We start from the raw sequence: 18,028 nt of genomic DNA, 5'->3' as shown, positions 1-18,028 counted from the left end.
GAAGTCCATTTCCAGTTCTAGCGATTGCTAGAACATGAGAAATATAGAGAAAGATACAAGGTAGGAGAATGGAACGGACCTGGGATTGAACCCACGACCTCCTGCGTATGAGGCAGAAGCAGTAGCCATATGACTACCAAGCCCGCTTTTAAAGAGCTCGTCGATAGATTGATACCAAAATCTCAAAAATCGGTACTTTTCGTGAAGGTATCAAATTTGAATATGTAGAATTACCTCCCTATCTTCGCAAAGGACGTAATCCTATGTCAAAAATTTGCCCCTCCTAGAATTTTTCGTTAGTTACGCCAATGCCGCAATACGTTTGGTTCTTTTGTTAGCGAGCTTACCTAGAACGAAATTTTGTCAACGTCGGACAAATTCGGGTTCGAGTTGATAAAACCTTTGGCGTAAATGAAGAGGGGGTTCTAGAAAAATAATTAGCCTTTAGGATTTGAATAGTTACCCGAGCAGCACACATGTTGCACAAAAGTTTTAGTGACCCATATGCAACCGAATTTGGTCACATTTGAGTTGCTGCAACCAAATCAGTGTGGATTGTGCTGCTAGGGTAGTTAGCAGTGATATCAATTTTCAACATATAGCATAATGAATTACTGAAAAAGTTTGAAGTAGAAGAATTGTCTCCCATATTCAGCCTATCATAATGAGATGAGTGGAAGACAAATTAGCTTGTTTCTGATTTCTGAGATAGATTCCTGTGTGGCAGTGAAATTGGACTTGATATTAATTATGAAAAGGCAATATATAATAGATTTGAAAGCATCAAAATAAGCTTGATATGAACAACAACGGAAAGCCACCAAAATACCAATCAAAGCAATCGTGGTACCTCGCAAGCAGTCAAAGATATTTGGTCAATCATCACGGACTGGAGTGACAGTTTATCAGCAGACCTCCGCTTACCTAGCAGCATGATAATCTCCACAATTCCCATCAGCGTTCGAAAAGGATTCTCATCAGAATCCGAGAGGAATTCTCATCCGAATCTGAAAAGAATTCTCATTGAAGTTTCTGAAGAATTTCTTTCAGAAACATCGAAGAATTTCAAATGGAATCCACATGAATTCACACTGGATTCCTTTCGGTATCATTGAAGGATACCCATGGGAATCTGTGGGGGATACCCTTCATAATCCATGGAGGATTTTGATTTGCTCCGGAAGATTTGCTTCTGGATTCCTTGGCGATTTCTTTCAGAACACTTCGACGATTTGCTTCGGAATCCCTTGAATATTTAATTCGGATTCTCTCGACGTTCTGTCTTGGAAATCCTCAGTGATTTGCTTCGAAATTCCTCGACGATTGGAATTCGGATTGCTTCGAAATCCTTCGATGATTTGTTTCAACATCCCTGTAGGATTCCCGTTGGAATCCCTGGAGGATTCTTTACGGAATCATTCGACAATTTGCTTCAGAATACATCGATGGTTTGCTTTGGAATTCCTCGAAGATTTAGTTCGGAATCCCTCGACGATTTACTCCGGAATCCCTCGATGAATCGCTTCAAAATCCTTCGACGATTTGCTTCTGTTGATGTGAGCAGTGTTTGCCCTTCCGCAGTGATTGATGACGTTTCGAAAGTCACACTAACGACATAGATCTTTTGTTTTTTTTATTATTATTAAGTAATCAACTACCGCCATGTAATGTTGGGAGCCGTCGAAGAAAACAAATTACAACCGCGAAATTCAAATAAACGTTTACTTATAGTTTATCGAATTTCGCGGTTGTAATTTGTTTTCTTCGACGGCTCCCAACAGGTTATGGGCCAGGCGCGCGGTGATTAAAGAAGAAAATTGATTACGGATCGGAAAAGAAGTGGAGAATTGATTGAATAATCGCTTATGTTTTGAAGTGGTCTGAAGAAAAAGCGATTTTGTGTTTTGAAATGGCGGAGTCGAAAGCAGTGATTGATCGTCTGAACAACTTCAACTGGCCTAGTTGGAAGTTTAGGATGGAGTTGCTTTTGCTCAAGGAACAACTGTATGATGTGGTTACTCAAGCAAAGCCTGAAGAACCCTCCGCGGATTGGAATAAAACGGACGGAGCAGCTCGAGCGACTATTGGACTAGCATTAGGTAACGATCAGCTGTGTCATGTTATGACGGCCCGTACGGCAAAGGATATGTGGGATGCTTTGAAAAGCTATCACGAAAGGGACTCGCTGACGAACAAGATTCACATAATGCGTAAGCTATTCTCGCTGCAGTTGGAGGAGGGAGGAAGTATGGCAGAGCACTTAGTGAATGTGTCCGAACTTGTGCATCGATTAATTGCTATGGGTGAGGATCTCAAAGAGCACTGGATAATCGCTATACTGTTGTCAAGTTTGCCACGGAGTTATGATTCGTTAATTACTGCATTGGAGACCCGTCCGGAAGAAGAAATAAAACTGGAATACGTTAAGGGAAACTGTTGGATGAGTGGAAGCGACGATGTGATCATGAGGATGTTGAAATGGGAAAGGCAATGGCTGTTTCGACACGGTCCGTTATTCGTAAGAAGCGTACATGTTATTGCTGTAAACGAGAGGGTCATTTTTGGCGTGATTGTCCGAAACTGGATACGAGAGAGCAATCTGATGAAGATGAAGGTGCATCATCGAAGCAAAGTGCAAGAATGTCAAAAATACAAGCGACAAGCGGCGGAGGAGGAGTTTGTTTTTTTGTGTCAGGAGGAGATGACGTTGCTGAAAGTACGGTAGTGATGCGGAAAAACAGTTGGTGTTTGGATTCGGGCTGCATGAGTCACCTCACTGGAAATGCAGGGCTGTTAGAGGATTTAGTCAGCTGCAACGAAACGATTTACTTGGCGGACGGACGAAAAATGAGGGCAAAAGCAAAAGCACAGGAAAACTGATGGTTGGAAGTGTTGCTATTACAGTGAATGATGTGTTCTATGTTCCTGGACTGGCTGGAAATTTCATATCAGTTCCGCGGATTGTTGAACTCGGATTCAAGGTGTGCTTCGATTCCAGAGAGGCTCAGATTATGAAGAATGGCTCAATGATTTTGAAGTGTGTTCGAAAGAATGGTCTTTATTTTGTTTGATGTTGTAAATAGTTCATAATTAGCTAATTAGTAGTGGGCGCACACTGAGGAGGAGTGTTGATGTGAGCAGTGTTTGCCCTTCCGCAGTGATTGATGACGTTTCGAAAGTCACACTAACGACATAGATCTTTTGTTTTTTTTATTATTATTAAGTAATCAACTACCGCCATGTAATTTTGTGATCGTCTTTCAAATAAACGTTTACTTATAGTTTATCGAATTTCGCGGTTGTAATTTGTTTTCTTCGACGGCTCCCAACAGCTTCAACAACGGAATCCCTGGAAGATTAATCCGAAGTCCCTCGACATTTTGCTTCGGCATCCCTCGACAGATTGCTTTGGAATCCTGTGACGATTTGCTTCTACATCCCTGAAACATTGCCTACGAAATCCTTGGAACATTCACGTTGGAATTGCTGGAAAATTTCTGACGGAGTCTCTGGAATATTCCCGTCGGAATTCCCGGGAATATTCCCTTTGAAATTCCTGGAGGATTCCATTCGGAATCTCTAGAAGATTCTCATTGGAATCCCTGAAATATTTCCGTCGGATTCTCTGGAACATTCCTGTCCGAATCCCTGAAACATTTCCGTTCGAATAAAAGATATCTAGAAGATTTCCATTGGAATCTCTGGAACATTCCCGTCGGAATCGCTGGAATATTCTCGTTGAAATCCCTGGAATATTTCCTGTTGGAGTCCCTGGTGGATTGCTTTCAGAATCTTCGGTATGCTTGGAGGATTCCTGTTGAAATATCTGGAGAATCCCCTCGGAATCCCTGAAACATTCCCGTCGGAATCAATAAAGATTTTTTATCCGAATACTTGGAATATGTCCGTCGCAATTCCTGGAGAAATATTGCATTAGAATCTTTATGAAATATGCAAAAATATTCATTGCCCTACCTGACGGCGATTCATCACGAATTGCCGTTTGAGTGGGCGGGACAAAGCCGTGCGCTACTACACTTAGACGCAATAGCCATACGCTATCAATTTGAGTCGTTGAAGCAATCATCGGCAGGTAAACAAACACACTTCGATACTGTGGGCTACAACAGAAAGCACGTGCTTAAGAAAAGAGAATATGGATGAGTGGTTGATCCGCAAATGCCTTAGGTGGTTGGACCGGATTTCAGCACTTCCGGTTCATTCAGCACTTTCACAGTTATTAACAGTGAGGTTTCTAAGCCAGGTTACCATTTTTGCATTCGGATATCGTGAGGTTCAATTTGTTCGAGAATCCGATAATGAAAGGATACGGATTGATTTTACGGCGACGACTCTTAGCGTGAAACAACGAACACGAATAGGAACATGGAACGTTTTAACCCTAGCCCAGCAGGGTAAATTGGCACAACTTGCCAATGAAGCACGCCGCATGAAGCTTGAGATCCTGGGACTGAGTGAAGTCCGTTGGCCAAATTTTGGAGAACACAGAACGCTGTCGGGACAAGTTCTGCTATACTCTGGTTTACGAGGTGAACACGCTCCCCGGCATCGCGGAGTTAGCTTCCTACTACGCGCTCAGGCACACTCTGCGCTTATGAAGTAGGAACCTATAAGTGAAAGGATAATCGTTACCAGATTTAGAACACGGGTCCGAAACCTTACTATAATCCAATGTTATGCGCCAACCGATGCTGCCGATCTGCAAGACAAAGAGAACTTCTACAGTCAACTCAATGCCGTCGTAGATAGAATTCCGAAGGGTGATATCAAGATCTGTTTGGGCGACTTCAATGCGAAGATCTGATCCGACAACTCGAACCATGAGCGCATTATGGGACGCCATGGTCTCGGAGAAATGAGCGAAAACGGAGAGCTGTTCGCAGAATTTTGTGGTAATAACGACATGGTGATCGGGGGATCGCTCTTCCCTCATCGACCGGTTCACAAGGTCACGTGGGTCTCCCGTGACGGCTTTACAGAAAATCAAATCGACCACATCTGCATCAGCCGAAAATGGAAACGGAGCCTTCTTGATGTACGGAATAAACGTAGTGTCGATATCGCGTCTGATCATCACCTCCTCATCGGCGAAATACGCCTGTGCATTGCGCGGATTCGTCGGCAGGAGGAAAAAATTGGACGACGATTCAACACACGCCGACTGGAAGATGCCACGGTGAAACGGTCCTTCGTTGAAGAACTGGAGACGCGTGCTGCAGATATTCCGGAAGGTGGCAGCGTGGAAGACCAATGGACCGCCATCAAGAATGCCTTCATCACCACCAGCGAGAACAATCTGGGCGAACTACGAACCTAGAGAAAACAATGGATCACCGATGAGACCTGGAGAAAGATAGAGGAGCGAAGAGAAGCCAAAGCCGCGATAGAGCGATCAAAAACCAGAAGAGCCAAAGTCTTAGCCCGTCAACGATACTCGGCTCTTGAGAAGGAAGTAAAACGCTCATGTCGACGGGACAAGCGAGCGTGGGCAGACTCTCTGGCCGACAAAGGAGAGAGAGCCGCCGTAACCGGGGACATTTGCCTCCTCTACGATATCTCACGACGCTTAAGCGGGGCGAAGATGAATGCAACGATGCCTGTGAAAGACGCGAATGATCAGTTATTGACCGACCCAACTGACCAGCTGAAACGCTGGTTCGAACACTTCGAACAACTTTTTCAAGTGTCAGCCAGGTCATCACCACTTCGGCATGATCTGCCTAGGATCCGACGTATAACACGCGTCAATATCGAAGCTCCATCACTGCTAGAGATTCAAACAGCCATCCAAAGCATGAAATCGAATAAAGCCCCAGGGGTCGACCGCATATCAGCCGAGATGCTCAAAGCTGACCCCATGACATCCGCTCAACTACTGCATCGTTTATTTCGTAATATCTGGGACACCGCAACTTTCCCGGTCGACTGGATGCAAGGTATCTTAGTGAAGGTGCCCAAAAAGGGTAGGCTCAACGACCTTGCCGAGCGCTCCTCTTCGGCAGGTTTAGTCATCAACGTCAACAAAACCAAATCGTTGGATGTAAACACGGTGACTCCTTCCAGTTTCACAGTAGCCGGGCAACCAGTGGAGAATGTTGAAAGCTTCCAATATCTTGGTAGCCAAATGGCGTCAGACGGCGGTACCAAGATCGACATAGGCGCACGGATAAAGAAAGCAAGGGCTGCCTTTGCGAGTTTAAGAAATATCTGGAAAACAGGCAGATAAGTGAACGCACCAAAATACGAATTTTCAACTCTAACGTGAAATATGTGCTGTTATACGCTAGCGAAACATGGTGTGTATCAGTGGAGAACACTCAACGGCTGTAGGTGTTCATTAATAGATGCCTGCGGTATATAATTCGGGCCTGGTGGCCTCACAACTGGATCTCAAACAACGAGCTCCATCGTCGTTGTCACCAGAGGCCGATAGCAACAGAAATTCGGGATCGGAAGTGGGGCTGGGTCGGCCACACTCTACGTAGGGGCGGAAAAGAAATCTGTAAACAAGCATTAGACTGGAACCCAGCGGGACATCGCAGCAGAGGCAGACCCAGAGGCTCATGGCGGCGAAGCCTCAATAAAGAAATAAAAGAAGTCGACCGAAATCTAACCTGGCAACAGGTTAAAGCGATAGCCGGGCAACGCTCAGGATGGAGATCTTTTAAGTCGGCCCTTTGCACCACCGGAGGTGTACAGGATCCATAAGTAAGTAAATATCTTTATGCCCATGGAAGTCTTGACAATTTCCAATCCGAAAACCGGCACCGGGAATCGAGCCCAGCCACCCTCAGCATGGTCTTGCTTTGTAGCCGGCTAAGGAGCTCAGGGATTTCGATCTGTTGATATAAAAAAGTATCTACCCGCACATCTACTCCTTCACACTTTGAGTGGACTGATAAGTAGGATAAAACCGAAGTACCTATTTGACTCAAATCCTGAGCATAATTCATATTTCGAACACAGGCGTTTTTTTAACGGGGGTAACGGAAATTTGCATCCAGATACCTGGGGAGGCATACCCAGGTAGTGTGGGGGTGGGATCACCACCCCCAACCCACTAAAACTAACTCCTTTTTCTCCAGTTATTAAGCAATTAAGCAATACTTTAGGGGATAACTACCCGATCAGGAATGCATAACAAAATTATAACTCAATTCTATCAATTGCTGTTATTTAAAACAACGTGTGTTATAATTAGATAATTCGATAAAAATGTGTCTTCGGCTAGTTCTATTTAATATCAAAATTACATAACATTTCTTGTGGACATTGGAAAAAAAATCGGAGGTAATCACCTTCAATATAACTTGAACCCGCTCGATATTAATACATAGCTGGAACAAAGTTAATTGCCTACATTATGGATGGAAATCCGGCGTGATAGTGTACCAGATTTCTATCCGTGATGTAGGCATTTACCTTAAAAGTAGATTTTTGTACAGTAAAATCATATCAACGTTTGTTATAATGTTGATATGAAGCTATCAACCTCTGTTTTAATTATGTTACGGCTAGAAGCATTTTTGATATAATTTTTGTTATTTTAACAACTAACCAGCAAAATTTATAACACATTTTGTTTCAATATTTTTCTGAAATAAATAACTCCTCTTGTTATAATTTTGTTATGCATTCTTTATCGGGTTGTAATACCCCCATCTTCCATTTGTTTCCACTTTGTGCACCTCATGTGCATCGTTTAGGGCGTGGTACATCCGGCACGTCACTCGTGCCTAACACTCACCTCCCGGTTTTTGATACCCAACAGGGAGACTCTATGGGTACCGTGCAGGAGATACCCCCCTGTTGGTTGTTCGTAGTCCAGATAGTCCTCAATCAGTGTGGTGGTCACCCCGTGGTTACTTGTGTGCTCACCCATACATTCGGTCCCTCATTCTGTGGGGGTATTACGCTTGTACCACATGTGCACCACTTGGAGGTGCGTAAGTACCCCACACTGCCACCCGCTTGCCACCGAAGCAGACCTCACTGGAAACTCCACAGGCTCCGTTAATGACATTGCTAATAATCAGGTCATTCATTCCCTCGGGACGAGTCGCCTGACATCTTGGGATTCGGGGTCAGGGAAGCCATATTGTCAGCTGCAGTGTTGTACCGAGCCTGGCGATATGGCCGAATTTACACCGTTACGATTACGATAAGCGATTGCATCGCCGCGACGGCGACAACTAGTCGCCGTGATTCTATCGTTGGGTCGCTGCAGGCAATGATCTATTTACGCTTCCATACCAAGGGCGACAGAATCGCTGTCGCCAAGCGATAGAATCACGTCGCGACTGTCGCGTCGCGTGTGTTTGGGAGAACCTTTACAGTTATAAATTCCACAGTCTCACTCATCAAAAGTTTTAGCCAAGCGAGTCTTTGGCTTTGTGATTGATTCACACTCTAAGGTATCCGTACCCTTAGTGGAGATAGTGGGGTTTTAATGAGATTTGTCACAATTATACACTTTACGATGATTTCCAGCTGATGCGTCGTGCTTTAAATATCCTATTAAATGCAACTTATCCTAAGATTTTGCTTGAAAAACTATTGAAAACAATGATTTTGTTTAATAAAATTGACTCTCTTGTACCTATTGTGGTGCAACTGTACCAATAGTGGCGAGTCTCATAAGAAATTAATGGATAGCACCACTATGGGAACCAAAATTAGTTTTTACCGCCGGTACTTTCATATCAGTCCCATATTGGTTTTCACATACTGAGATAATAGCCGATGAAGTCTTAAAACGCATTTTCCATGCAAAACTTTAAAAAAAACTAATATAATTAAACATTCCGCGATCTGGTTAAAATTTTGCAGAGTCATTCCTCATTCAATGAGTTAATGCAAAACGATTCAAATCAATGGAAAAATAATTGAACTTTGAGCAATCCACTTATGTAAATTTATAATGGGACTGGTATGCGGGTACATTCAATATTGGACAAGGTTGGTTTGGTATTTTTTCACATTTCTCCAGAACAAAGTCTCATTTTTTATCATGTTATGTGGAAGTATGATGAAATTAAATGCTATACACGGTGTTAACTCAAAAGGGACGAAAACCGAAATGGGACTGATATGCGTAGCGGCAGTAAAGGAACAGTGTACCCATTAGTAGTATATTTTGTAGTTGTTGATGTCAGATGAAATCAATCTCATTTTTGTAAGCAAACTTATGAGTTTATTGATTGGCTAAGATATTAAAGCAGTCAATCTACAGGGGTTAGGCAAAATGATTGAGATAGGCAAAATTTGGCCCAAATTCAAATCCTTATAACTTTTTGAAAAATTGATGAAATTGGACAAAACCGGAAGCATTCGACGGCAAATTTAGTCAAGATTTAGGAACATGTGCGGTCACGAATACTGGCCACCGGACACCGGAGATGTTCCGGATTTTCGGAGGCCATGTCAAAAACACATTTTTTCTGCAGCTCGTATTTTTGTGTGGTTTGAAGTTACATCGATAAACAATATTTTCCTAGAAACTAGATCTTATTGAAAATCGAATGCGGGCTGTAGCGCTAAGATTCGTTGAAAAATATCCGAGATATGGCCATTTCAGTGAACCTGGTTCCGGATACTATGGTCAATTATGTATATCCTTCCAATCACGTATATATTATCCGGTACCATATCAATATTGGTATCAAACTTCAAGATTTTTCATGGAGATGCTTCAGGAAGCATATGCAGGACGATCAGTTGCCCTGACCACTCTGTGGTAGGTTCCAGGTGCCCCGGGGGAAGTGGCCAATTTGAAAAACGTTCAGCACCCTATCAATATGGGTATCAAACTTCAAGATTTTTCATGAAGATGCTTCAGGAAGCATATTCAGGATGATCAGTTGCTCTGACCACTCTGTGGTAGCTTCCCCGGGGGAAAGTGGCCAATTTGAAAAACGTTCAGAATCTTATTAATATGGGTATCAAACTTCAAGATTTTTCATGGAGATGCTTCAGGAAGCATATTCAGGACGATCAGCTGCCCTGACCACTCTGTAGTAGGTTCCAGGTGCCCCGGGGGAAGTGGCCAATTTGAAAAACGTTCAGAACCCTATCAATATGGGTATCAAACATCAAGATTTTTCATGGAGATGCTTCAGGAAGCATATTCAGGACGATCAGTTGCCCTGACCACTCTGTAGTAGGTTCCAGGTGTCTTGGGGAAGTGGCCAGTTTGCAAAATGTTCGAAACCATATCAAATACTCAATACTCATTATCAAAGTTCAAGGTTTTTCATGGAGATGCTTTTGGACTCTCCTGTCGAATAGAGTTCGCCGCCGCACGAAGTTGACCATCTACAAAACGCTCATTAGACTGGTCGGCCTCTATGGCCACGAAAGTTGGATGTTGCTGGCGAAGGATCAACCAGCCAGGGCCGGATTAAGCGGGGGGCCGGGGGGGCCGTGGCCCCGGGCCCCCACAAATATTGTGTACCAAAACCAACCTTTTTTGTACATTTTGGGGCCCCCACAAGCTGTCGGCCCCGGGGCCCCCTTCCGTCTAAATCCGCGGCCCCGGGGCCCCCTTCCGTCTAAATCCGGTCCTGCAACCAGCAGCTGTCATGACCACTCTGTAGTAGATTCCAGGTGTCCTGGGGAAGTGGCCAATTTGCAAAATGTTCGAAACCATATCAAAATGAGCATCAAAGTTCAAGGTTTTTCATGGAGATGCTTTTGGACTCTCCTCCAAAACGCTCATTAGACTGGTCTACCTCTATGGCCACGAAAGTTGGATGTTGCTGGCGAAAGACCAACGCGCCCTTGGAGTTTCAGAATGGAAGGTGTTGCGGACTATTTATGGTGGGGTGCAGATGGAAGCCAATGGAGGTGGTGGTGGAGGCCAATAAACCACGAGTTGTAACTGTTAGGAGAACTACCACATGGTACAATTTTGGTGGTTACGGTGGGCCGGGCATGTAGCCAGAATGTCAGACGACAACCCGATTGAGATGGTGCTCGATAATGATCCGACCGGTACAAGAAGAAGAGGCGCGATGCGGTCACGGTGGATCGACCAAGTGTAAGATGGCCTGCCATCAATGGCAGCAGGTCGCAAGCATGACTTAGCAATTGTGTGGGGTGCTATATCTTGACATGGCCATGGTCCTATTATGGCACTTAAGGGCAAAGTGAAGCCTGCCGATTATTAAATTATTTTGGAAGACAAGGTATTTGTTGATATGATGACAAATCCTGAATATGACGTCTGTTTTTCATTTTTGCGAAAGATCCGCAGGTCGCGTTCCACTTGGTCGATTCACCGTGACCGCTGTACGCCTCTTCTTCTTGTACCGGTCGGATTATTATCGAAGCATCATCTCAATCGGGTTATCGTCTGACATTCTGGCTTCTTGCCCGGCCCATCGTAACCGCCAAAATTGTACCGTGTGGGTAGTTCTCCTAACAGTTACAACTCGTGGTTCATTGACCTCCACCACCACCTCCATTGGCTTCCATCTGCACCCCACCATAAATAGTCCGCAACACCTTCCATTCGGAAACTCCAAGGGCGCGTTGGTCCTTCGCCAGCAACATCCAACTTTCGTGGCCATAGAGGTAGACCAGTCTAATGAGCGTTTTGGAGGAGAGTCCAAAAGCATCTCCATGAAAAACCTTGAACTTTGATGCTCATTTTGATATGGTTTCGAACATTTTGCAAATTGGCCACTTCCCCAGGACACCTGGAATCTACTACAGAGTGGTCATGACAGCTGCTGGTTCTAAAATGCATTTAAAAGTATCACCTCGAAAAATCTTGAGGTTTGATACCCATATTGATATGGTTCTGAACGTTTTTCAAATTGGCTACTTCCCCCGGGGCACCTGGAAGCTACTACAGAGTGGTCAGGGCAACTGATCGTCCTGAATATGCTTCCTGAAGCATCTCCATGAAAAACCTTGAACTTTGATGCTCATTTTGATATGGTTTCGAACATTTCGCAAATTGGCCACTTCCCCAGGACACCTGGAACCTACTACAGAGTGGTCATGACAGCTGCCGGTTCTAAAATGCATTTAAAGTAGCACCTCCAAAAATCTTGAGGTTTGATACCCATATTGATAGGGTTCTGAACGTTTTTTCAAATTGGCCATTTCCCCCGGGGCATCTTGAACATACTACAGAGTGGTTAGAGCAACTGACCATCCTGAATATGCTTCAATAAGCATCTTCTGAAAAATCTTGAAGTTCGATACCCCTATTGATAGGGTTCTGAAAGTTTTTCAAATTGGCCACTTCCCCCGGGGCACCTTGAACCTACTACAGAGTGGTCAGAGCAACTGATCATCCTGAATATGCTTCCTAAAGCATCTTCATGAAAAATCTTGAAGTTTGATAACCATATTGATAGGGTTCTGAACGTTTTTCAAATTGGCAAATTCCCCGGGGCACCTGGAACCTACCACAGAGTGGTCAGGGCAATTGATCATCATGAATATACTTCCTGAAGCATCTCCATGAAAAATCTTGAAGTTTTTTACCCATATTGATAGGGTTCTGAACGTTTTTCAAATTGGCAAATTCCCCGGGGCACCTGGAACCTACCACAGAGTGGTCAGGGCAATTGATCGTCCTGAATATGCTTGCTGAAGCATCTCCATGAAAAATCTTGAAGTTTGATAACCATATTGATAGGGTTCTGAACGTTTTTCAAATTGGCAAATTCCCCGGGGCACCTGGAACCTACCACAGAGTGGTCAGGGCAATTGATCGTCCTGAATATGCTTCCTGAAGCATCTCCATGAAAAATCTTGAAGTTTGTTACCCATATTGATAGGGTGCTGAACGTTTTTCAAATTGGCCACTTCCCCCGGGGCACATTGAACCTACTACAGAGTGGTCAGAGCAACTGACCATCCTGAATATGCTTCCTAAAGCATCTCCATGAAAAATCTTGAAGTTTGATACCCATATTGATAGGGTTCGGAACGTTTTTCAAATTGACCACTTCCCCCGGGGCACCTGGAACCTACTACAGAGTGGTCAGGGCAGCTGATCGTCCTGAATATGCTTCCTGAAGCATCTCCATGAAAAATCTTGAAGTTTGATACCCATATTGATAGGGTTCTGAACGTTTTTCAAATTGGCCACTTCCCCCGGGGCACCTGGAACCTACCACAGAGTGGTCAGGGCAACTGATCGCCCTGAATATGCTTCCTGAAGCATCTCCAAGAAAAATCTTGAAGTTTGATACCCATATTGATAGGGTTCTGAACGTTTTTCAAATTGGCCACTTCCTCCGGGGCACATGGAACCTACTACAGAGTGGTCAGGGCAACTGATCGTCCTGCATATGCTTCCTGAAGCATCTCCATGAAAAATCTTGAAGTTTGATACCAATATTGATATGGTACCGGATAATATATACGTGATTGGAAGGATATACATAATTGACCATAGTATCCGGAACCAGGTTCACTGAAATGGCCATATCTCGCATATTTTTCAACGGATCTTAGCGCAACAGCCCGCATTCGATTTTCAATAAGATCTAGTTTCTAGGAAAATATTGTTTATCGATGTAACTTCAAACCACACAAAAATACGAGCGGCAGAAAAAATGTGTTTTTGACATGGCCTCCGAAAATCCGGAACATCTCCGGTGTCCGGTGGCCAGTATTCGTGACCGCACATGTTCCTAAATCTTGACTAAATTTGCCGTCGAATGCTTCCGGTTTTGTCCAATTTCATCAATTTTTCAAAAAGTTATAAGGATTTGAATTTGGGCCAAATTTTGCCTATCTCAATCATTTTGCCTAACCCCTGTATATACATAAAAATGAATTTCTGCCTGTCTGAACCTTATAGACTCGGAAACTACTGAACCGATCAGCGTAAAAATTTGTATGAAAAGTTTTGTTTAGCCGGGGAAGGTTCTTAAGATGGTTCGAGACTCCTCCCCGCTTTGGAAAGGGGGCTCCCATACAAATGAAACACCGATTTCTTTACCCGAGATCTAAGCAGAGAACAAATCAATTTTCGGCGAAACAAAGTTCGTCGGGTCTGCTAGTTTCCAATAATTATCAATTTTTAAAAAATATTTACTACTAATACCTCCAATATTGGTACCGTTACCCTATACAAATCCGCACAGTTCGTTGTTGGGGACATAGAGGGTAATGTTCTAGATAAAAAGGCTTTTCCGCAAACGTGACCTTTAAGTGGTATTGTTGTGTATGGGTTATCACGCCTATCTAGAAAGAAGGAGGTTGAGAGTTCGAGTCCCTCCGAGACACGTGAATTATTTTTCGCAAATCTTATATCAATTTGCTCATTTTGAAACACGTTCTGTGCATATGCACAGCTTAGATATTTAACAAAAAAAATTACAATATTTGTTTGTAAGCATATATTTTTTTGTATAAAAGAATCTAACAATTTCGCATATGCCCAGTTTTTATACAGGTTTTGGTAGGTTCTTATACAGAATTGTTAGAATTTCTAACAGCCGTTGGTTGGATGCAGTTTTCTGGGTTAAATCGACAATACAGAAATATATTTTTAGAGACTTACGTAAATCGACAGACTGAATCCACAAAAATTTAAATGTTTCAAGTAAATGATCATACATAGTATAATCGTGAGAAACTTTTAGTTCAACTTTTCCATTATTACTTTTCTTACAGATATTACGCCGTGCTGATGCCACTATTTTGCTTCGTAATTCCAACTTATCTGTCGTATCACTTCTTGGATGAAACATTTTCAAACTCTTGGTACATTGTGGCTATCTTCCGCTACGTCCTATCGCTAAATGGAACCTGGCTGGTGAACAGTGCAGCCCATATCTGGGGAACAAAACCCTACGACAGGTCAGTATTTTATTTCTACCTGAAAATGCAATTATTTTGACAAAAATGAGTTTATATTAACTACGGTACTGTGTAGTTGCAGTTTTTAACTTTTCAATATACTAAATTAAGAATAACTTATTTATTCATTCTCATCTTCTATTTCGCTAGGAAAATTTCCCCAACCAACAGCACCTTCGTAGCGATCGCAGCGGTTGGCGAGGGCTGGCACAACTACCATCACGTGTTCCCCTGGGATTACAAGACTTCGGAGTTGGGCAAGTACAGCACCAATTTTACGACGGCGGTGATCGATTTCTTCGCCAAGATCGGCTGGGCATACGACCTGAAATCGGTGTCGGATGACATGATCAAGAAACGGGTGCTGAGGACGGGCGATGGATCACATGCCTACAGCGAGGAGCACCTGCGGGAGAAAATGGTTGACTACGTCAACAGTCTGGATCACGAACAGGAGAATGTCGTGTGGGGCTGGGACGATCACGATATGGCCGAAGACGACCGGAGGGACGCGACGGTTAGCAACAAAAAGGATTAGTGAGGAGATCGTGGATCTCTAATTGCTTAGGGGATCGATAGGAAACGGCCAGGCGCGGTTTCTCTGACTGCTGGAGTTTATTAAGTATACTGGGTCAATGTTATTTACTTGCTTTGATCGATGATGGATTTCTCTTGTGTAACTAGCGGGTAGTGTTCCTTTGACTCAGGAGAGAAGGGACTTGCTAGTATTAGGCAACGAGGAAGAAACTGTAGCTCAAGTGAATTGTTTAATTTATTCTTTAGTTCTTCAACTTGCGTGATGCAAGAAATACTAGTACTAAGTGAATGTCATACGGATGCAGTAATTGTAGTGTTTCGTACGATTTAGGATGAATAAATGCAAATTTCTTCAACAATTAGCAAATGAGTTTTATTCAATAGATTACGAAACGAATAATTTGCGCATAGTGTTCTGATGATCGAAGAGTTTTAAGCTTGCCGGATGTAATATAGCCTATTGAAAAAAACTAAAATAGTACTAGCGTAGTTTAGTTTTGATGATGAGATAACGCAAATAAAAGTACATTACATCAAATCATGTTGTTGAGTTCACAAACTGACTATTAAGCAAACAAATAGGGTAAAAGTTCCGATAGTCGTGGGTGCTCCTATAGTTGCGGTAGTGTTGTTTTTACACAATCTACGTATTAAACGCAGCAACCCATATAGTCTATCAATTTGTTGACCTGTCATTACACGAAATACAGGAAAACAGGTTGAGAATTGCATCAAAATTGGTAAAGTATCACTGAAATACCTTTTCCTTTTCTCTGCTTTGCACCAATAGTTGCGGTAGTGTTCCTATAGTTGCGAGTCCCATATGTAAACAATGGGATTCGCAACTATAGGAACACGAATTAAAAAATACCGCAACTATTGGAACACTGCACCAATAATTGGAGGTACCATTTTAGGTAACAATGATGGATGCTACTGCAATCTGAACCCCTTTCGCATTAAATATAATTAATAATCTTCCATGTGCACCCTTGAGGTAAGTGAAATGAAGTATAGGCTTGGTGTGAACCAACAAATAGTAGTGGAACATGCTTAGTTCCTCCACTATTGGGTCTTTTACCCTATGCAGAATTATACTGCAATATCATGTGCTTCTATTCTATATAGTAGCAAATAATATAGCAGTATTAAAGATACAACTAATTCGATATAGGGCCACGGGAGGTAATGTTAGCCTAGGATGTAACGTTGGCTCATCACGCAAATTAATCAATAACTCAGCGTTAATATATTGTTTAGTACACCGAAACGAAACATTGCTGGCAAGCCTCTGCATAAAAACTTTACCAGCAATGCCCTCTTTACACCGCCAGTCTACTGCATAAGATTGTTTTAGGCAGCCCTTACTTTGCACCGTTCAATGTGCAAAAACGATCCGTTAATAACATCCATATGTTCCATAAGACGCTACCATAAATCCATAAAATAGTTCGGGAGATTACATAAAGAATAATTTTATGATCCATAGGTCAATCAATAAAAATTGAAAAATGATCCATGAAATTTCAACTTTGCGCAATATTTATCCTGATGATGATCCATAATGTCAGTAATATGATCCATAATTTTGGTCATATGATACATAATTTTGATAATGTGATCCATAATGCTTGGAAAGAAGGCCAATGAAACTATATTAAATGATCCACACATTTTATAAAATCTATGGATCATTTATCAAAATTTATGGATCATATCACCAAAACTATGAATCAAGTGGATCAAGGATCAAGATCATCATCACGATAAAAAATGCGCAAATTGAAGTTTTATGGATCAAAATATAGTTTTTTATGGATCATTTCCATAGATTTATGGATCATTTGTCATATGTTCATGGGAAAATAGCAAGAATTGTATTGTTTTTCATGACCACATTAATGGAACATATTTCCCTATTAATTGCTAAATTTTAGCTTAGTTATGGATCGTAAATTTATTTCTTATGGAATCTCCTGAACTATTTTATGGATTTATGATAGCGTTTTAAGGAACAATCAGATGTTCTTTATGAATCGTTTGTTTATATGCAAAAGTATGTTTTGCCATTGTTTTATTTGTTCTATTGAATACATAAAAACACCTTCTCCTCCTTAGAAATCCGAAACGACTATGCTTAAATCATTCGAGTTCAGCGGTAATTATTTAGGTATAGACGACTTACCTTGGCTTCCAACCATCACTCCTATAAGTAATCAAATTAGACTCGTGGGCGCACAGGTGCACAATGGCGATGCTTGAGTCAAGCCTAGGTTCGAATCCTATCCAGACCGAAATACATTTTTTGTTCAAGGAATGTAATATTGTGGAACAGGATGCAATTAAAAAATAATTTACTGCGTGATGAATTACACTAATGCACGTGAAGATTTTTATTTTTATTATTTATTTTTTTCAGACTAATTGTCTTCTCTTGAACCTCTTCCTATCATGTACTTCGTTTTCGACGTGTTGATGACTAGTCCGATCCGCTGAGCTTTCCTCTTCAGTCTGATGTACGCTTCCTCCGTCTTCTCATAGTTACGTGGCATAACAACTTTGTCGTCGGCGAAGCCAAATAGCTGGACGGACTTATTGAAAATTGTACCACCCGTGTTAATCCCTGCTCTTCGTATTACCC

At 42.4% G+C, this 18,028-nt stretch overlaps 1 protein-coding gene across 2 annotated transcripts in view; it reads left to right on the top strand.

Annotated features, from left to right (window-relative positions):
* The window catches only part of LOC134226490 (acyl-CoA Delta-9 desaturase), a 100,329-nt gene extending 84,583 nt beyond the window's left edge, over nt 1-15,746 (top strand). For both annotated transcript variants that reach the window (XM_062707303.1, XM_062707311.1), the window contains exons 5-6: nt 14,665-14,850; nt 15,001-15,746. In XM_062707303.1, the coding sequence (XP_062563287.1) occupies nt 14,665-14,850; nt 15,001-15,388 (574 nt within the window). In that variant the 3' untranslated portion in view covers nt 15,389-15,746. The remainder of the gene's footprint in view (nt 1-14,664; nt 14,851-15,000) is intronic.
* The last annotated feature ends 2,282 nt before the right edge of the window (nt 15,747-18,028 follow it).

This window comes from Armigeres subalbatus, chromosome 1 (genome assembly GCF_024139115.2).
Source record: "Armigeres subalbatus isolate Guangzhou_Male chromosome 1, GZ_Asu_2, whole genome shotgun sequence".
Taxonomy (NCBI): Eukaryota; Metazoa; Arthropoda; class Insecta; order Diptera; family Culicidae; genus Armigeres; species Armigeres subalbatus.
The sequence above is the reverse complement of the archived record's forward strand: the minus strand, read 5'-3'. Positions and strand labels throughout refer to the sequence as shown.